Source organism: Schistocerca piceifrons, chromosome 6 (assembly GCF_021461385.2).
Source record: "Schistocerca piceifrons isolate TAMUIC-IGC-003096 chromosome 6, iqSchPice1.1, whole genome shotgun sequence".
Lineage (NCBI taxonomy): Eukaryota > Metazoa > Arthropoda > Insecta > Orthoptera > Acrididae > Schistocerca > Schistocerca piceifrons.
Genome location: NC_060143.1, coordinates 90,595,271 through 90,614,587, shown reverse-complemented (window position 1 = coordinate 90,614,587; position 19,317 = coordinate 90,595,271). Strand labels below are relative to the sequence as shown.

Sequence of the window (19,317 nt, the reverse complement as noted above, 5' to 3'; positions counted from 1 at the left end):
TTGGCCGCTAGATGTCAGGCGAGGCGGACCCGCCAGCATAAAAAGATGCGAGGAGTATCGTGTTGTCAGTAGAGAAGCAGCAACAGGAGAATGGGCGGGTCAGGAGAGCTCAGTGACTTTGATGTTAGTTGGGTATATCTCGCGGATCAAGGAGATTTCAAACCTTTTAAAGCTGACTGAATCGACTATCAGCGATGTGATTCCGGAGTGGAAACTAGAGATGGGCAAACTCTTTCATCCCTGAGAACTAGTTCACCGGTGATCGCTCTTTTTTGGGAACAGTTCATTTTTACTTGTTCACCGTTCATTTGTGCTTGGTATACGGTTCTTGTGAAAACTGAAAATTAGTAGCATAGGTGACTGAAGATGGAAGGCGCCGAGAGGGGGCCCTTGCCTCCGCCCTGGAGTACAGTTTTTATCCATAATAGAATTCTCATACAATTTTAATTTTCGTGATTCTGCAAAACGTCTCTTTTAGACAACTGCAGCGTTATGTGGCTGATCGCAGTGAAATACTATAAGGTGGCGCACGTAAAACCGGTCCTGAGTACAGACTGCTCGCCAATTACACACGATTTGTTGACTGCTACGAGCAGAATAGATAAACACGTAATAACTAGGCAGTGAAGAAATAACAAATAAGCTAATGGACACAACGTCGAAACAATAGATGACGATTGGTAAGCGACAATGAGCAGTCTAGTACACCGGGCCGATTTTTCGTGCGCCACCCTGTAGCACTGAAAAAATATTGTAGAAGTTATCATATTCTCTTTACAAAATGTGACACCAGACACTCGATTATGGAACACGGGCTTCATATGATTGTAAGTCGGTCTGCCTTCCATAACAATACTGGCCGGTGTGGCCGAGCGGTTCTAGGTGCTTCAATCTGGAACCGCGCGACCGCTACGTCGCAGGTTCGAATCCTGCCTCGGGCATGGATGTGTGTAATATCCTTACGTTAGTTAGGTTTAAGTAGTTCTAAGTTCTAGGGGACTGATGACCTCAGATGTTAAGTCCCATAGTGCTCAGAGCCATTTTCTTCCGTAACAATGAACAAGCCCTTGTACCTTGGATCAAAAAAAGACGGAAAGTGGTCACTCGTTTGTGCCGTGCCGACTTCCTTTGCATATGTAATAACAAAAAAATCTTGCCTTTTTACAAGTATTTCTTCTGTTGCTTATCGAAATAGTCAAGTAAGCTGATAAGCCGTTTTGTTACCTAAAAAGATGTTTATATTACCTAAAAAGATGTTTATATTACATACCACGTAATTTTATGTAATTTAATTATAAAATACATTTTAATTACCGGTAATGGGCGCTGAATAGAATACGAAAAGAACGAGACTTTCAGAGTCCAAAAAAAGGTTTGAAACAGATCTAGAATGGGCATGCGCTGCGAACGAAACGAACAACTCTATACTGAACTATGAGAAGTCTGCAGCGTAACTGCGACGAGTGGCAACGCGAAGGCCGAGTCCGGCCGAGCGAGACCGAGACCGAGACAGAGGGGAACGGGACCGAGGCTGGAACGAGACCGGCCGACGTGCCGTTGCGGGAACGAGACCGACCGTTTCCCGTACCTGGGAACTATAAGCAGAAAGCCGCGACCGAAGTGAACTATGAAAGACCGTTCCTTAGAATTCGTTCATCGCTCGTTCCGTTCATTTTGATGAACTGTTCCTTTGGACCCGTTAGTTCGCGAACGACCCAACTCTAGTGGAAACGCGAAAGAACCACCACAGCTAAAGCAAGACCAGGCAGATCTGGTGTACTGGCAGACAGGCACCGTCGAACATTGCCGAGGGTGGTTGTAAAAAAATCTTAGAAGAAATCAGTCGCGTGTTTCAAAATACTACCAGCAGACCGGCTGGCGCATTGACTGTGCGTAGGCAGTCACAAAGAATGGGGTCCAATGGTCCAATGGTCGAGCAGCTCCTCATTAGGCACACATTTCTGTAGTCAGTGCTAAGCGACGTGTGCCAGGATAACACAGTTCGTGAGAAGCAAGGTTCTGGGTTCGAGTGTCGATCCGGCACACTGTTTTAATCCGCCAGAAAGTTTTGAAATGTGGCATTGTTACTTCGTTTCCATAACGAGAATTGTCATAAAAACTTAAAATTATTTAAAAGGGATTGTTATTGTTGTTTGTTTTTGGTAATATGCAGCTGAAAATTGAGTCTATTGCTGCATTACACATAAAAATCATAGGGTCCCATTCCCCGTTCAAGGTAGTGAAGCACCAGAATTGAGAAACAAAGATCGGAGCCATGATTTCCTTTATTCCGAAGGGTCGCGAGTAAGGACAGGTTAGTGACCAGTTGCAATGCGTGCAGGTTGGCAGAAGCTTCGAGTGGGAAACGTTCCGTGTGGACGTTCCAGCGTGGATCCTCGAGCCTTCTAGAAGGCTAGAATATGTTCTGCCTGACAAAAAGGTGTGCAGTATACTGCTGCATCCATTTTCAATAAGCTACTACAAGAATTCAAAAAAATCTTAGCAGTAATCCACGCGCATTCAAATCGTAGCTATAGGATTTCCTCATGGGTTACTCCTTCTATTCTCGCCAGTAGTTCCTTGGAAAATTAAGCTGATTCCTATGTTATATTGTTGATTTCGTTTACTTTAACTTACTTCATGTACTTTTTTCGGTTCATAAACATTTTATCCCCCCCCCCCCCCCCCCCCATGAACCATGGACCATGCCGTTGGTGGGGAGGCTTGCGTGCCTCAGCGATACAGATAGCCGTACCGTAGGTGCAACCACAACGGAGGGGTATCTGTTGAGAGGCCAGACAAACGTGTGGTTCCTGAAGAGGGGCAGCAGCCATTTCAGTAGTTGCAAGGGCAACAGTCTGGATGATTGACTGATCTAGCCTTGTAACAATAACCAAAACGGCCCTGCTGTGCTGGTACTGCGAACGGCTGAAAGCAAGGGGAAACTACAACCGTAATTTTTCCCGAGGGCATGCAGCTTTACTGTATGATTAAATGATGATGGCGTCCTCTTGGGTAAAATATTCCGGAGGTAAAATAGTCCCCCATTCGGATCTCCGTGCGGGGACTACTCAAGAGGATGTCGTTATCAGGAGAAAGAAGACTGGCGTACTACAGTAGTACAAGTTTATATGCCAACTAGCTCTGCAGATGACGAAGAAATTGAAGAAATGTATGATGAAATAAAAGAAATTATTCAGATAGTGAAGGGAGACGAAAATTTAATAGTCATGGGTGACTGGAATTCGAGTGTAGGAAAAGGGAGAGAAGGAAACGTAGTAGGTGAATATGGATTGGGACTAAGAAATGAAAGAGGAAGCCGCCTGATAGAATTTTGCACAGAGCACAACATAATCATAGCTAATACTTGGTTTAAGAATCATGAAAGAAGGTTGTATACGTGGAAGAACCCTGGAGATACTAAAAGGTATCAGATAGATTATATAATGGTAAGACAGAGATTTAGGAACCAGGTTTTAAATTGTAAGACATTTCCAGGGGCAGATGTGAACTCTGACCACAATCTGTGGATTAAAACTGAAGAATCTGCAAAAAGGTGGGAATTTAAGGAGATGGGACCTGGGTAAACTGAAATAACCAGAGGTTGTACAGAGTTTCAGGAAGAGCATAAGGGAACAATTGACAGGAATGGGGGAAAGAAATACAGTAGAAGAAGAATGGGTAGCTTTGAGCGATGAAGTAGTTGAAGGCAGCAGAGGATCAAGTAGGTAAAAAGACGAGGGCTAGTAGAAATCCTTGGGTAACAGAAGAAATATTGAATTTAATTGATGAAAGGAGAAAATATAAAAATGCAGTAAATGAAGCAAGGCAAAAAGGAATACAAACGTCTCAAAAATGAGATCGACAGGAAGTGCAAAATGGCTAAGCAGGGATGGCTAGAGGACAAATGTAAGGATGTAGAGGCCTATCTCACTAGGGGTAAGATAGATACTGCCTACAGGAAAATTAAAGAGACCTTTGGAGATAAGAGAACGACTTGCATGAATATCAAGAGCTCAAATGGAAACCTAGTTCTAAGCAAAGATGGGAAAGCAGAAAGGTGGAAGGAGTATATAGAGGGTCTATACAAGGGCGATGTACTTGAGGACAATATTATTGAAATGGAAGAGGATGTAGATGAAGATGAGATGGGAGATACGATACTGCGTGAAGAGTTTGACAGAGCACTGAAAGACCTGAGTCGAAACAAGGCTCCCGGAGTAGACAACATTCCATTGGAACTACTGACGGCCCTGGGAGAGCCAGTCCTGACAAAACTCTACCATCTGGTGAGCAAAATTTATGAATCAGGCGAAATACCCTCAGACTTCAAGAAGAATATAATAATTCTAATCCCAAAGAAAGCAGGTGTTGACAGATGTGAAAATTACCGAACTATCAGTTTAATAAGTCACAGCTGCAAAATACTAACACGAATTCTTTACAGACGAATGGAAAAACTAGTAGAAGCCAACCTCGGGGAAGATCAGTTTGGATTCCGTAGAAACACTGGAACACGTGAGGCAATACTGACCCTACGACTTATCTTAGAAGAAAGATTAAGAAAAGGCAAACCTACGTTTCTAGAATTTATAGACTTAGAGAAAGCTTTTGACAATGTTCACTGGAATACTCTCTTTCAAATTCTAAAGGTGGCAGGGGTAAAATACAGGGAGCGAAAGGCTATTTACAATTTGTACAGAAACCAGATGGCAGTTATAAGAGTCGAGGGACATGACAGGGAAGCAGTGGTTGGGAAGGGAGTAAGACAGGGTTGTAGCCTCTCCCCGATGTTGTTCAATCTGTATATTGAGCAAGCAGTAAAGGAAACAAAAGAAAAATTTGGAGCAGGTATTAAAATCCATGGAGAAGAAATAAAAACTTTGAGGTTCGCCGATGACATTGTAATTCTGTCAGAGACTGCAAAGGACTTGGAAGAGCAGCTGAACGGAATGGACAGTGTCTTGAAAGGAGGGTATAAGATGAACATCAACAAAAGCAAAACGAGGATAATGGAATGTAGTCGAATTAAGCCGGGTGATGCTGAGGGAATTAGATTAGGAAATGAGACACTTAAAGTAGTAAAGGAGTTTTGCTATTTGGGGAGCAAAATTACTGATGATGGTCGAAGTAGAGAGGATATAAAATATAGACTGGCAATGGCAAGGAAAGCGTTTCTGAAGAAGAGAAATTTATTAACATCGAGTATAGATTTAAGTGTCAGGAAGTCATTTTTGAAAGTATTTGTATGGAGTGTAGTCATGTATGGAAGTGAAACATGGACTATAAATAGTTTGGACAAGAAGAGAATAGAAGCTTTCGAAATGTGGTGCTACAGAAGAATGCTGAAGATTAGATGGGTAGATCACATAACTAATGAGGAAGTATTGAATAGGATTGGGGAGAAGAGAAGTTTGTGGCACAACTTGACCAGCAGAAGGGATCGGTTGGTAGGACATGTTCTGAGGCATCAAGGGATCACCAATTTAGTATTGGAGGGCAGCGTGGAGGGTAAAAATCGTAGAGGGAGACCAAGAGATAAATACACTAAGCAGATTCAGAAGGATGTAGGTTGCAGTAGGTACTGGAAGATGAAGAAGCTTGCACAGGATAGAGTAGCATGGAGAGCTGCATCAAATCAGTCTCAGGACTGAAGACCACAACAACAACAACAAACATTTTATTTTGTCTGTTATTATTTTTATGATGTATTTCATGTACTGACATGTTCCATGACCTATGAGATTTTCTCCTCAGTTTGGTCCTACGGAACTAAACGTGTACGAAGGGCGTTTGAAAAGTCCGTGCAAAGTCCGAGAGATGGCACCACCGGCGCGTATCGAAGTCGTGTTTAGTTAGTAGCATCTTTGGAAAGAACGCACACCAAGTTTCAGCCATATTGATCTATTTCTGTGTGTTTGGCATTCGTGTGAATCAAGGAAGTCGAGTGACTGTCAAAAAATAGACGAAGAAGAATTTCGTGCGTTGATTAAACATTACTTTATGAAAGGCAACACGCCTCAGGAGACTAAAGATATGCTTGATAAACATTGTTGACTCTGCACCTTCGATTAGAGCAGTTTATAAGTGGTTTCAAAATTTTCAGAGTGGCCATATGGGCCCAAGTGATGCTGAACGTTATGGACGCCCCGTGGAGGTTACGACTCCAGAAATCATTGATAAAATCCATGATATGGTGATGGATGAGTGAAGATGCGTGAGATTGCTAGTGCTGTGGGCATCTCGAATGAACGGGTGCATAATATTTTGCATAAATATTTGGACATGAGAAAGCTATCTGCAAGATGGGTTCCGCGATTGCTCACGCTTGACCAAAGACGGAATCGTGTGAAGTGTTGCAAGGATGGTTTGGAGATGTTCAAGAAGAATCCGCAGGACTTTAAGCATCGTTTCGTCACTGTGGATGAAACATTGATACATTACTATACTCCTGAGACCAAACAACAATCTAAACAATGGATTACCAAGGTGGAACCTGCACCAAAAAAAGGCGAAGACCATTCCTTCGGCCAGAAAGGTTATGGCGACTGCCTTTTGGGATTCGCAAGGGATAATCCTCATCGACTATCTGGAAAAGGGCAAAACTATTACAGGTGCATATCATTCATCGTTATTGGACCGTTTGAAACCGAGCTGCAAGAAAAACACCGGCGATTGGACCGCATAAAAGTCCTTTTCCATCACGACGATGCACCAGCACACACCTCAGCAGTTGTGGTCGCAAAATTAATGTAAATAGGACTCCAACTCGTTTCATATCCCCCCCCCCCCCCCCCCCCCCCCGCTATTCTCCAGACTTGGCTCCCTCAGACTACTGTTTGTTCCCCAATTTGAAGAAATGGCTGGTGGGACAAAGATTTTATTCAAACGAGGAGGTGATTGCAACAACTAATAGCTATTTTGCAGACTTGGACAATTCCTATTATTCGGAAGGGATCAAAAAATTAGAACAGCGTTGGAAGAAGTGTATAAGTCTAAAAGGAGACCAAGTCGAAAAGTAAAAAAGGTTTACCTCTAACACGTAAGTAGTTTTTATTTTTGCACAGACTTTTCAAATGCCCCTCGTAAAGTAAAATAAATAAATAATAGTGAAGCATCCAGAAGGGGAGGAGGAAACTAAATGAGACTACACGGATCGACATAGTTTAGGCTGTTTCATTAATTACAAAAAAAGAGTCAAATTTACAGAGATGTTGGCAGTATGAGCTCATTTTCCAGTATAACATTGCATCCCCTCTGGTCTGGGTGCTTATAGTGAAGGCCTTATGTAGTGTCGTCGTATCCTCTCCTGGGACAAATGCCCCACAACTGTTATAACTGATCCCCAATATCCTGGTTACTGGCACAGGAACAGTCTTGACACCTGAGATGGTCTCACATTTTCTGTGTCCACAGATGTGGGGATCTTGCTGGCCAGTACCTCAACATCACGCAGACTGTTCATAGACGCGTTCCATGTGTGGAAGTGCTGTTGAAAAGTTGACACCACAATACTGTCGCATGAAGCATGAGGATGCAGGATGTCCGTGGCATACCGTTGTGCTGTCAGAGTTCCCTCAATCACTACTAGCCGTGACGTGAAGTCATACCCAGTGGCTCCCCACACCATGAGTAACACCTCTGTGCCTCTTCAAAACATTGGAAGAATGGGACCTCTCCCGAGATCGTCACCATACTCGCCGAGATGGGCGCAGCCCCAAATCTTCCGCGGTCAGAAAAATGGTACCGAATCCTCCCAAGCCCGGAAGGGTCTGAAAAACGATGGGACCGAATCCTCCCGTTTGAAGCAGGTAGCAGTTCTAAACGTTATGGCCGGCCGTAGTGGCCGAGCGGTTCTAGGCGCTTCAGTCTGGAACCGCGCGACCGCTACGGTCGCAGATTCGAATCCTGCCTCGGGCATGGATGTGTGTGATGTCCTCAGGTTAGTTAGGTTTAAGTAGTTCTAAGTTCTAGGGGACTGATGACCTCAGATGTTAAGTCCCATAGTGCTCAGAGCCATTCTAAACGTTATGAATACTCCAAGCAGGCAAAGGGAAGCGTATGAAATTATAGTAGAAGATGTAAAATTTTTTCGAGTGTGTTGTATGTTTAAAAGTTTTATGTTATTTAGATATTTATTTTTAGAAACTGGAATCATTTATAGCCTTATTTCTTCATGATTAATTTATTAAAATAGCAAATCATGATTTCGCAACACATATTCTATATCATTTTATGAAGTATGGTTACATTTCCAGCAAATCTATATACACAATAAATTGATAAGTGTCCGATGTCTCAACATAGGAGATGGTTAAGAAAAATAAATTTGAATGGTCTACAGAAGCGCAATAGACGGCAAAAAAAGTTTTTATAATTTCTTCTGTGTGCCTGTTCGTACTCGCATTATGCAAAAAGTAATGTACGAAGTTGGATACTGTTTAGGCACTTATATTGTAGCGGGTCTAATGTAAAATCTGGTACATATTACTTCTTTATAAGCAGCCTAGAGGCAGAGTTATAACAGTTTTACCACAAGACCGTGAGCGGATGCCAGTGTCGTAGCTGGGGGCTGGTCAGAGGGTCGGCGCTTGCTACCCGCAGCCAGCACACCGCTGGGGCACAGCCACAAAACTATTGTGGACTGAATACGATATTGCAAAAAGCATAAATGTTTACCTTGTACTTGATAAATTACACTCAGAAAAAGCCCGAACACTGTAGGCCTACGTTGATGGAAGCTCCTAGTTCTTAGAAATAAGCTTTACAGAAAATGCATGTAGAAAATATCAGTTCGTTTAGCGTTACCCAGGGTGCACCACGATGAGGCGAACTGATTCACACCCCAAAAATATTTACATTTTTAATTTTTAATTTTTTTGCATTTTTAAGTATATTTACAAATAAAATCATTTTATCCTAATATGTTTATGTACATCTAAAAATAACAATTATTTGTTGTGAATTTTTACCATCTTCGAAATTTGCCACTTGCTGTTGCATAAATTTCAAGCGTGGGCAATTTCTTTAATATTTCTTCGTTTTCGACGAATTTATTGCAATTTTAGAATCGAGCTGAATTTGTTTCAGCACTTCGCGAACCGCGGACTGGCCGCAGGCAGCTGTGGTCATTAGCGCACACAATGATCTGTCGCATTGTGTCAGTTTGAGAGGATTCGGTCCTGTTACCTGCTTACCTACCTGGTTTGGGGAGGAATCGGGGCTGCGCCCACCGAGGTAGTCATTACGGTTAGAACAGAAGCGCAATTTTTCGGTGAATACAATTAGACACCATTCATCAGCATTCTATGTTATACGGTCATGGCACCTCTCCAACAGTGGTCTGGGATGACGCAGAATGTTGCAGACAGTCCATTACTTGTTCTTAGTTGGCAGACGCAGATGTGAAGGAGGTGTGATATACTTGGTACATAATACTGAGATTGTCTCATTTGGTCATCAGATGTGATCCACCGGAACCTAGACGAAGATTATGTCTGCTCTCACGTTCCCCTGGAGTCCGACTTGGAGCCACTGTCACATCCGAGTGTCCTGAAGTTTCGTTTGAAAACTATTTTCGCTTGGTTTGATTCTGAACTCGTACTGGCTTGGCTGGTTGGTTGTAACTTTGCTATTGCTTCACTCTGGGTGACTGTGCATTTCCATCTGCGAGAGAAACCAAATATACCTGCCTGCGGGAATACAACATGAATTTGGCGCTGTTTCATAATCTTTCTAAAAACTGTGCAATCTGATTAAATCGTGAACTCTACTATTAATCTCTTTAATTAAACAAAGTGGTCCCTGTGCGGTGATGAGCTGCCTAATAATTCTGTTCATTAAATGGTCTCTGTGTGTTGATAAGCCTCGTAGCAAACTGATTCTGAAATGAAAATGTCTTACCTGGTAATGTATGTAATTGCTTGGAAAAGTGATGCTTGCTGCTCTCTGTGCGTCAGGTGAAAATTTCTAACTACAGTTGCTGAGAGCGTAGTGCAATGTTCAAGGCACCAAGTAAACTATTTTGTACATGTCATTGAGCGAGACATTCTTTAAATAAAAATGACTTGGATCGAGGATGTGGACAATGCTCTTAGGTGAAATATTCCTGTAACAAACTGTTTTTAAACTATCTGATATATTATTAATTTCATGAAATTCATGTTACAACTTTCATTAACATTGACAAAGGGCAACATTTATATCAAACTCTTACTCTCACAAAGTTAGACGAATAACTGATAAACATAAAAAAAACATCGCAGTGAAAATTTCACAATCTTTAATGAAAATTCTAAAGTTTCCTGTTATGGATCTCTCATTCAACAATGATTCTGAACAGCTCGTGATTGCAGTGGCACTAAATAAAAAATACAGGGTGCGGCAGAACCGACTAAGCAGTTTTAAAGGGCAATAAAAAGAAAATCTGTATGTATAGAGAAAAAATTTGTTTATTTTCTAAATTAGTGCAATATACCGTTTTACATTCATTTAGTTTCGAAAATAATGTCGTCAAGATGGCGGCCGTTAGCGTCAATACATTTTTGTAGACGGTCCCTGAAGTTTCGAGTAGGTCTTGCACACATATTGCGGGGTAGCATTCACTTCGTTAATAATCCGCTCTTTTAACTCTGGTAGGGTGTGAGGGCGGCTTTTGAAAACATTTTCCTTCAGATATCCCCAAAGAAATTAGTCACAGATGCTCAAATCTGGTGACCATGCAGGCGACCCGACATCGCCCTCAAAGGTATCCCAGAAACATTTCTCTCAAAACATCAAGTGAAATTCGAACTGTGTGAGCCGTGGTTCGATCCTGTTAGAACCGCAAGTCCACCAGTCCATGTTCTTCAACAATCTCGTCCACTCTGGGTTGCAGAAAATTTTGCAACAGTGAAACATAACGTGTCGAATTCATTATTACAGTCACTCCTTCCTCCTCGAAAAAGTAAGGGCCTACCACGCCAAATTGTGATATGGCACACCATACTTTAGGAGAATGTTGCGGTCTTTCATGAATAATTTGGGGGTTATTTTCAGCCCAGTAGCGAAAGTTTTGCTTATTCACACACCCACTAAAGCTCGTTGTGTAGCGATCACAGATCTGTTGTTTTCATAATAAGCGCGAACGGCAAAACCATGATGTACACCGGTCCAGTCCATATTGGCTACTGAAATGCGGTCAACGACTGAACAAAAGCAGACCACGTGCAACTGACTACCCCCAAATTAGCCCCAGCGCTAATCGATCGAAACTGCTTAGTCGGTTCTGCTGCACCCTGTATTACCTTCATTCCTCTTCATTCACTTTTCTAATCTCATTTCATTCTAAATCACTAATCGAGCCTTTCTCCTCTGTTTCACAATATTCAAACACAAATCATTTTTCTTAACCACAGATTCTCTCAACTTTATGTGTACATTGCCACGAGTCCTCCGCTCGGCATGTCTCACTTCTGCTCTAACGATAGAACTCCTGAGCTCCTCGCTGCCAAGCAGCGATGGCAAAAACAAGCACATCTTGAGCGCCACAGTTACTCTGACCAAAGACTGCGCGCGAATAATATTCAATTCACAATTGTCGCTCAGCATTTGAAACATCCAAAGTATGAACAAATTCCAGAAATTCAAATAACAAACTCCCAACTGAACTGTTTCAGCCCCATAAATCTGGATGTTGCATGATTCGAACAGCCGGTCAAAGGGAGATACACAGTGAGACCGCTTTCAAACTCTGTAAGGTGCTGATAACGCTGTCTTACACGTGTACGCGCCATCTCTTTGACCTTCTCAGTGGTCACAGCTCCTGGCGTTATTGACGCTCCTTGTATTCCCTAGCAGGCCTGGTGACAATACAAAGCACGGACAACACTAATTCGCACTGATAACGTGTCCCCTTGCGAGATGCTTTTCCACTTTCTTTAATTTTTAAGAACAAATATATAACAGACACAAGAGGCATATTTTTTGATTATGGGTGGCAAATGTTGTAGGAAATGCCTACAGATCTGTTTTGGTTATTTGGAGCTGTTAGCAAGATTGGTAATGAAATCCGTAATTGTCAGTTTTTTGCTCTGAAACTAACAGTGTAACCAAAATGCATTCGATACTACTAGTAATAGCAAATGAAAGAAAACAGTTTCCGCCGCCATTTTACAGTTCTGTGCCTGAACTCATTGCACTGAAGTCGCCTTCAAAGACAACTGTGACTTTAATGGTGTCATTACTGGGGATTAGACATGATTAGACAAGGTGAATGCAGTGTACACCACGCCTATGTGTCTTTTCCCACATCTGCAACGGTGAGTTGGGTTATGATCGCTAGTTTGCTGCATGATTTTCTTAATGCTGTATAGATATTCGCTGACAGCTGTCTGATGGCGAATGCGTGTGTAAAACTTGTCAAATGTGGAGAATTCTGCGTTGATATGTGTTTCAATAGCCTCACATTTTATGAGTAAAGTCCTGCGTGGAAGGAGTATTTTAACAGGCATCTGTAGAAGAGAGTAGTGAACTTTGGGCTGTGTGCTTAATTTTACACGGGTTTTCGCGAGTTCGTAAGAGGGTGTAATGGGAAGACGATTACTCTGTAGTGGCTCCCGCGAATGTTCGTTTGATTCGGACGAAGAGCACAAGTTTCTTAGATATTAAACTTTGTATTAATTTAATTGAAGGACGCAAGACCTCAACAATATACGAGGGTCACTGCAAAACTCACTGGAATTACTTTTTGTCTCGTAAATGTTAACGAATTAAAAAATTCTTAAATATGCTAATGGAAGGTTAGTTCATACGTAAACACTGCGTGTAGGGTGATAGATGAACACACACACACACACACACACACACACACACACACACACACACACACACACACACACACACAAACCATAAAGATACAGAGTGCGTTAAATGCGACCAATTATTTTCCTCGCGCTGTCGAAGCGACATCGAGGACACGCGGAATGTTCCCCACGACAACGGACTGAGTCACAGCGCCTTCATTGTCAACGACTTCCTGGCCAGGACCAAGACCCCATAGGTTCCCCAGCCTCTCTACAGTCCTGACCTGGCTCCTGACTTCTTTTGTTTCCACAGTTAAAAAGGAGTCATGAAAGGAAAACATTGGGACACGATTGAAAGCATCCAGATGCATGTTACTTCAGCTCTAAAGGACATTCGGGAAAAGGCGTTCCAGGATGCCTTCCAGGCATGAAAACACCGCCTCCAGAAGTGTATCGACGCAACAGGGTGCTATTTTGTAATTTTTTGATTATTTGTACGAATATATTCAATAAATTATTTTTTATGAATTTGGTCGCATTACTTATGGAACACACCATGTATAGCACGAAAAAAAGACTAAACAAATTTTGTCGTTTCAAACGTGCTTCACTGTCAGTTGCTACAACACACAATAGTGATATCTTAGAGTCTCTCGAAATAGTCTCCCAATGAATCAGTCACACACTGCCAACGCTGCGGAAGACGCCGACTACCCATAGCCTCACCATCAGCAAATCGCCGGACGTCACGGTCACTGCTCTGGCAGTGTCTTCGGGTGTTCGAAAGCGTGTTCCTCGCAAAGGCTCTTTCAGCTTTCGTATGAGGTCATAGACGCAATGTGGTAAGTCTGGCGAATGTGGTGGGTACTCCAGTACTTCCCGTCCCCATCGCACGAGGAGATACCGCACACACGCTGCCGTATGGGCTCTCGCGTTGACCTGGAGTATTAATGCCTCGTGTAGACGTTCAGGGCTTTTCTCCCGAATAGCCTGTCGTAGGTGTCGTTGCAAGAATGTGCGTCAGTAATAAAGTGCATTAACAGTTTTGTCAGTGCTCCTCGTGGCGTTAATCGCGCATTACCTTCCATTGTGAACTGTAATATTTACAAGAGCGCTGATCAAGTCTGGTAACATCCATCATGAATGGGTGCTCTACTCACGCTGTGATCTCCATTTCCGCTTCAATCTCGTGGAAAGGACTGCCATTTAGCGTTACGTCACGTTACTGTGTATTCTTGGGGCGACTGCTGATGCCGTGGGGTGCGCTTAATTTGTGATGTAATATAGTGTACTTTTACAATTGACGATAAAACACGTTTGCAACGACAAACCTTTTTTCATCTTTTTTTCTCCTACTATATCTTTATGGCGATGTGTGTGTTCATCCGTCTCCCTACCGGTAACGTTTACACATGAACTAACCTCTCAACTGCCTATTTCAGAATTTTTTAATTCGTTACCATTTTCGAGACAAAAAATAGTTGCCATGACGTTTGCAGTCACCTAGTTTTTAACAGACCAGATGGATAATTATTTGTGGGGTAATCACCCTTTTCTCTTACCTATCTTTTATTTTAAAGTAAAGATATGGACCGTCAGAAGGACCGCAGCGTCGGATCAACTCACGCAGTAAAAGGTGGGGAGGTGAGATCTGCAGGTTGCTGTGTCGTTGAAATCGTCGCCATTTTCACCAAACCAGGTGAACACGAGCCAGGGCGTTCTTCTGCGTGCCTGAAGCTATGCTAGCCACCCCAGGTGGGAGTTCTCTTTTTATAGAGACGTTGATGTTGTAACTTCCTACAGATTGGAGAACCCTGCAACTAATATTATACGGCGATACACATCTGGAAAAATTTTCAGTGGGCAGACAAGGTTACAGTTTCAGCAAAAAAATGTATTACTACCAACATAGTGAAGTAAAACATAACATACTCAGCTGTTGAGTCCCATTTTCTGTATTTGTAGCGACGTTATAGTAACATTCAGCAAGTGCGTTACGAATTCGGTGTTATCATTACTTAATGAAGGTGTTAAAAAACAAAGGAAGATTAGACTAGGGTTTGCGAAGCCCAGGGTCGTTCTGGGGATGGAAGGAGAAGGAAATCGGCCGTGTATTTTTCAAAGGCGCCACCTTCCCATTTGCCTTAACCACTTTAACTAAACCAAATTGAAACCTAAATCTGGATGGCTGTATGGGCATTGAAACTGTGGTCCTCCCCAATGCAATGTAGTGTCTTACCGTTGTTGATAAAGGTTGCATGGGGGCTTAATTAAATAAATATGAAATGTAAATACTTTTTAAATTTTTAGTAGCTAACTGTCCGGTTACGCTGTGTCGTAAACGGTTGGCCCTGACTAGTTTTAGTACGCAATTTGACTGCACAGAATAACAACAAAGAATGAAAGAAAATTTCCGTTAACACAATTAATTAATTAAGTCCCCAGCAACTATAAAACGTACGAAACCAAAGCACAAGTGTAACTGTTCTGTGTGTGGAAGTGTGATTCAACGTACACATCTGGCACGGTTCTTCTTCAATAAGACAAGAAATTTTAAATATCATTTATACTGAAGTAATTAAAAAAAATAGAAATACTATAATTGCGCAAGAAAACCAGAATTACACTCTAATACAAGAACACGAGCCAGATGCTTTGTTGAGTGAACCTGTAATGACGCATTATTTACGACATTGAAATAATAAAAAAAAGGGAATTTTTTTACCTTCATATATATTGACGAAAAGCACTCTGATCATTACAATATCTCCATTCGAACAACATCTGCTGTCTATCCCATCAAACAACGGCATAAAACATGGAACAAGCACTTCCTACTACAACATCTCAACACCGACTCACTACTACCACATCTCGATAAGCACTCTCCACCACGACTTCTCGATAAGAACTGCCAGTGGAGGCGGCTGAATAATACTCTTTGGCGCAATCTCTGGCGCTGTGGCTCAGTGTAGCCACCTTTCATATGCCCTTCCTCCACGGGCCAGAATTTGATGGTATTTTTGCCAGCAATGGTGGTGAAAATACCACCAAATTCGTCCACAAAAATACAGACAAAAATAAAAGATAATATTAATACGTAAATATCACATAATTAGATAAAATTTTGGCTTTGCACTGACCTTTCAATAACCTAATATATAAAATACAGTAAGCAATACAAATTCTTTCATACATGTGACTTTACATAATAGTTTACACAATACACAAAAAATCAGTTTATACAAATGTTCACATAACATGGTTTCCATAGTTCAAGAAACAAGTAGTTGACAGTTCCAGCAGTAGCACCCAGCAATGGTCAACAGGTGCAAATACCAACAAGTGACATTATGTCAGTAGAAGCAGTCCATCAGTGGCACCCAGTAATGTTGAACAGGTACAGACACCAACAAGTGACATTATGTCAGTAGAAGCAGTCCATCAGTGGCACCCAGTAATGTTGAACGTGCAGACACCAACAAGTGACATTATGTCAGTAGAAGCAGTCCATCATTGGCACCTAGTAATGTTGAACAGGTGCAGACACCAACAATTGACATCATTTCAGGAGAAGCAGTCCATCAGTGGCACACAGTAATGTTGACAAGTGCAGACACCAACAAGTGACATTATTTCAGTAGAAACAGTTCCATCAGTGGCACCCAGCAATGTTGAACAAGTGCAGAGACCAACAAGTGACATTTCAGTAGAAGCAGTTCCATCAGTAGCACCCAGCAATGTTGAACAGGTGCAGACACCAACAAGTGACATTTCAGTAGAAGCAGTTTCATCAGTGGCACCCAGTAATGTTAAGCAGGTGCAGACACCAACAAGTGACATCTTTTCAGTAGAAGCAGTCCATCAGTGGCACCCAGTAATGTTGAGCAGGTGCAGACACCAACAAGTGACATTATTTCAGTAGAAACAGTTCTATCAGTGGCATCCAGCAATGTTGAACAGGTGCAGACACCAACAAGTGACATTTCAGTAGAAGCAGTTCCATCAGTAGCACCCAGCAATATTGAACAGGTACAGACACCAACAAGTGACATTATGTCAGTAGAAGCAGTCCATCAGTGGCACCCAGCAATGTTGAACAGGTGCAGACACCAACAAGTGACATTATGTCAGTAGAAGCAGTCCATCATTGGCACCTAGTAATGTTGAACAGGTGCAGACACCAGCAAGTGACATTATTTCAATAGATGCAGTCCATCAGTGGCACCCAGCAATGTTGAGCAGGTGCAGACACCAACAAGTGACATTATGTCAGTAGAAGCAGTCCATCATTGGCACCCAGTAATGTTGAGCAGGTGCAGGCATGAACAACAGTTTGAATGCACACACAATTGCTTTTACAAAATTATGCTCAATGCTCTTACACTAAACATACAAATTATAATAAACACACAAATGATATCAGATAATTGTCATATTAACTATTACAATACACAAATGACAGTAAACCTATAATATTTATGGGTGTCAGTGCAAGCCACAACGAACAAATAAAATAATATTTAGGAGATAGGTCGATACCAATTATCTGGGATTAGGAAGGGGAAACACGCAAAACACACTCACTCATCTTTCATCCACATTAAGTGCTACTGTATAATTGAATAGTGTTAACTGTGTAAATACAATTCTGTCAAAGATTTGATGTTCGACATGTGTATCAAGTAGTAGTGGAAGCAATGTATAACAGTCAATAATAGTTAGTCAAAGTCATAGTCATCATGTCAAGACCAATGTTTGCCAAGCCAAATCAAATGTACGGTTGCTGAACAACTGTCAGTGAGCCAAGATATGCAAATGTTTCCTCTCTCAAAAAAAAGTATATACTGCTTAGTGATTTAACAAAGTTTGTGTAGACAATCTTCCTTCTACATGAGTGTTCTAGTCTGCCAACTTCATCTTCCTTGTTCCATATAGACCCAAAAAAAAAAAAAAATGCTCCTCACTTACTTTACCTCTTATCCACCAAAACTCCAATAATCATCAGCATCACATAATCTTAATACTTCAATAATACCTCTTACATCGATACATATAAACCTTATCATCAATATCATTTACCTTACCTCTTGTCCACCAAAACTCCAATAATCATCAGCTTCACACAATCTCAATACCTCAATAATACCTCATCAATACGTCGACACATATAAACCTTATCGCCAATATCATTTCACTTCCATAACAACTCTTTCCTCTAGTCAGTCTCCTCGAACAAGTACAGATAAAATCCTAGTGCAAACTTCAATTCATCATCCCATACAATCCGAAGACACAATGTCCACACACAACCTCTGTGTAATTCATCTGACCCAAATCTTCTACTCATTATGCATCATAAAATACATTTTGGTTACCTTGTCCATCATTAAATAAAAGAAATGCATACGTGACCTGTAACAGCCTTTAGTTCGAAGAACTTTCAGCAAGTAAGTACGATAATTAAGTCCCCGGCAACTATAAAACGTACGAAACCAAAGCACAAGTGTAACTGTTCTGTGTGTGGAAGTGTGATTCAACGTACACATCTGGCACGGTTCTTCTTCAATAAGACAAGAAATTTTAAATATCATTTATACTGAAATAATTAAAAAAATAGAAATACTATAATTGTGCAAGAAAACCAGAATTACACTCTAATACAAGAACACGAGCCAGATGCTTTGTTGACTGAACCTGTAATGACGCATTATTTACGACATTGAAATAATAAAAAAAAGGGAATTTTTTTACCTTCATATATATTGACGAAAAGCACTCTGATCATTACAATATCTCCATTCGAACAACATCTGCTGTCTAGCCCATCAAACAACTGCATAAAACATGGAACAAGCACTCCCTACTACATCTCAACACCGACTCACTACTACCACATCTTGATAAGCACTCTCCACCACGACTTCTCGATAAGAACTGCCAGTGGAGGCCGCTGAATAATACTCTTTGGCGCAATCTCTGGCGCTGTGGCTCAGTGTAGCCACCTTTCAAGGTATTGTGTGGTTCACCTAAAATGCCCATTACTTAACACGTTTACAATCCGTTGCACTGAATTAGTCTCATCCCTGCTATTGTCACTAATTTTATCTCTTTTTTTCAGGGTCACCAGTGCTGGCCTGAAGTACCTGTTAACGATACAGGTGAGTTGCAAAACAATCACTACCTAGTGCCAGAAGTACGAAGGTTGAATGAAAAGTAATGCCTTCACCTTCGTTAACTGCGTTTGAAAGGGAATATTTTATTAAATCAAACGCAGAAAAAATCATTAGAATGTGATCTTTAATTACCAATATTCACTTTTCCACATAATCGCTAGCCAATTGGATACATTTCTGCCAACGATGGACAAGTTTTCTGAAGCCATCACAGGAGAAGTCGACATTCTGTTTCCGCAACCACAGTCTCACAGTTGTGTCAACGTCTTCATCAGAAGCATGATGATGTCCCCGCAGATGGTCTTTCATTATCTGGAACAGATGGAAGTCAGACGATGCTAAATGTGGACTGTATGGAG

General features: G+C 41.6%; 1 protein-coding gene across 1 annotated transcript in view; it reads left to right on the top strand.

Moving 5' to 3' along the window:
* The window catches only part of LOC124803158, a 395,089-nt gene that overhangs the window by 84,542 nt on the left and 291,230 nt on the right, over positions 1 to 19,317 (top strand). Inside the window, exon 2 of the mRNA XM_047264338.1 lies at positions 18,904 to 18,943. Within this exon, the coding sequence (XP_047120294.1) occupies positions 18,904 to 18,943 (40 nt within the window). The remainder of the gene's footprint in view (positions 1 to 18,903; positions 18,944 to 19,317) is intronic.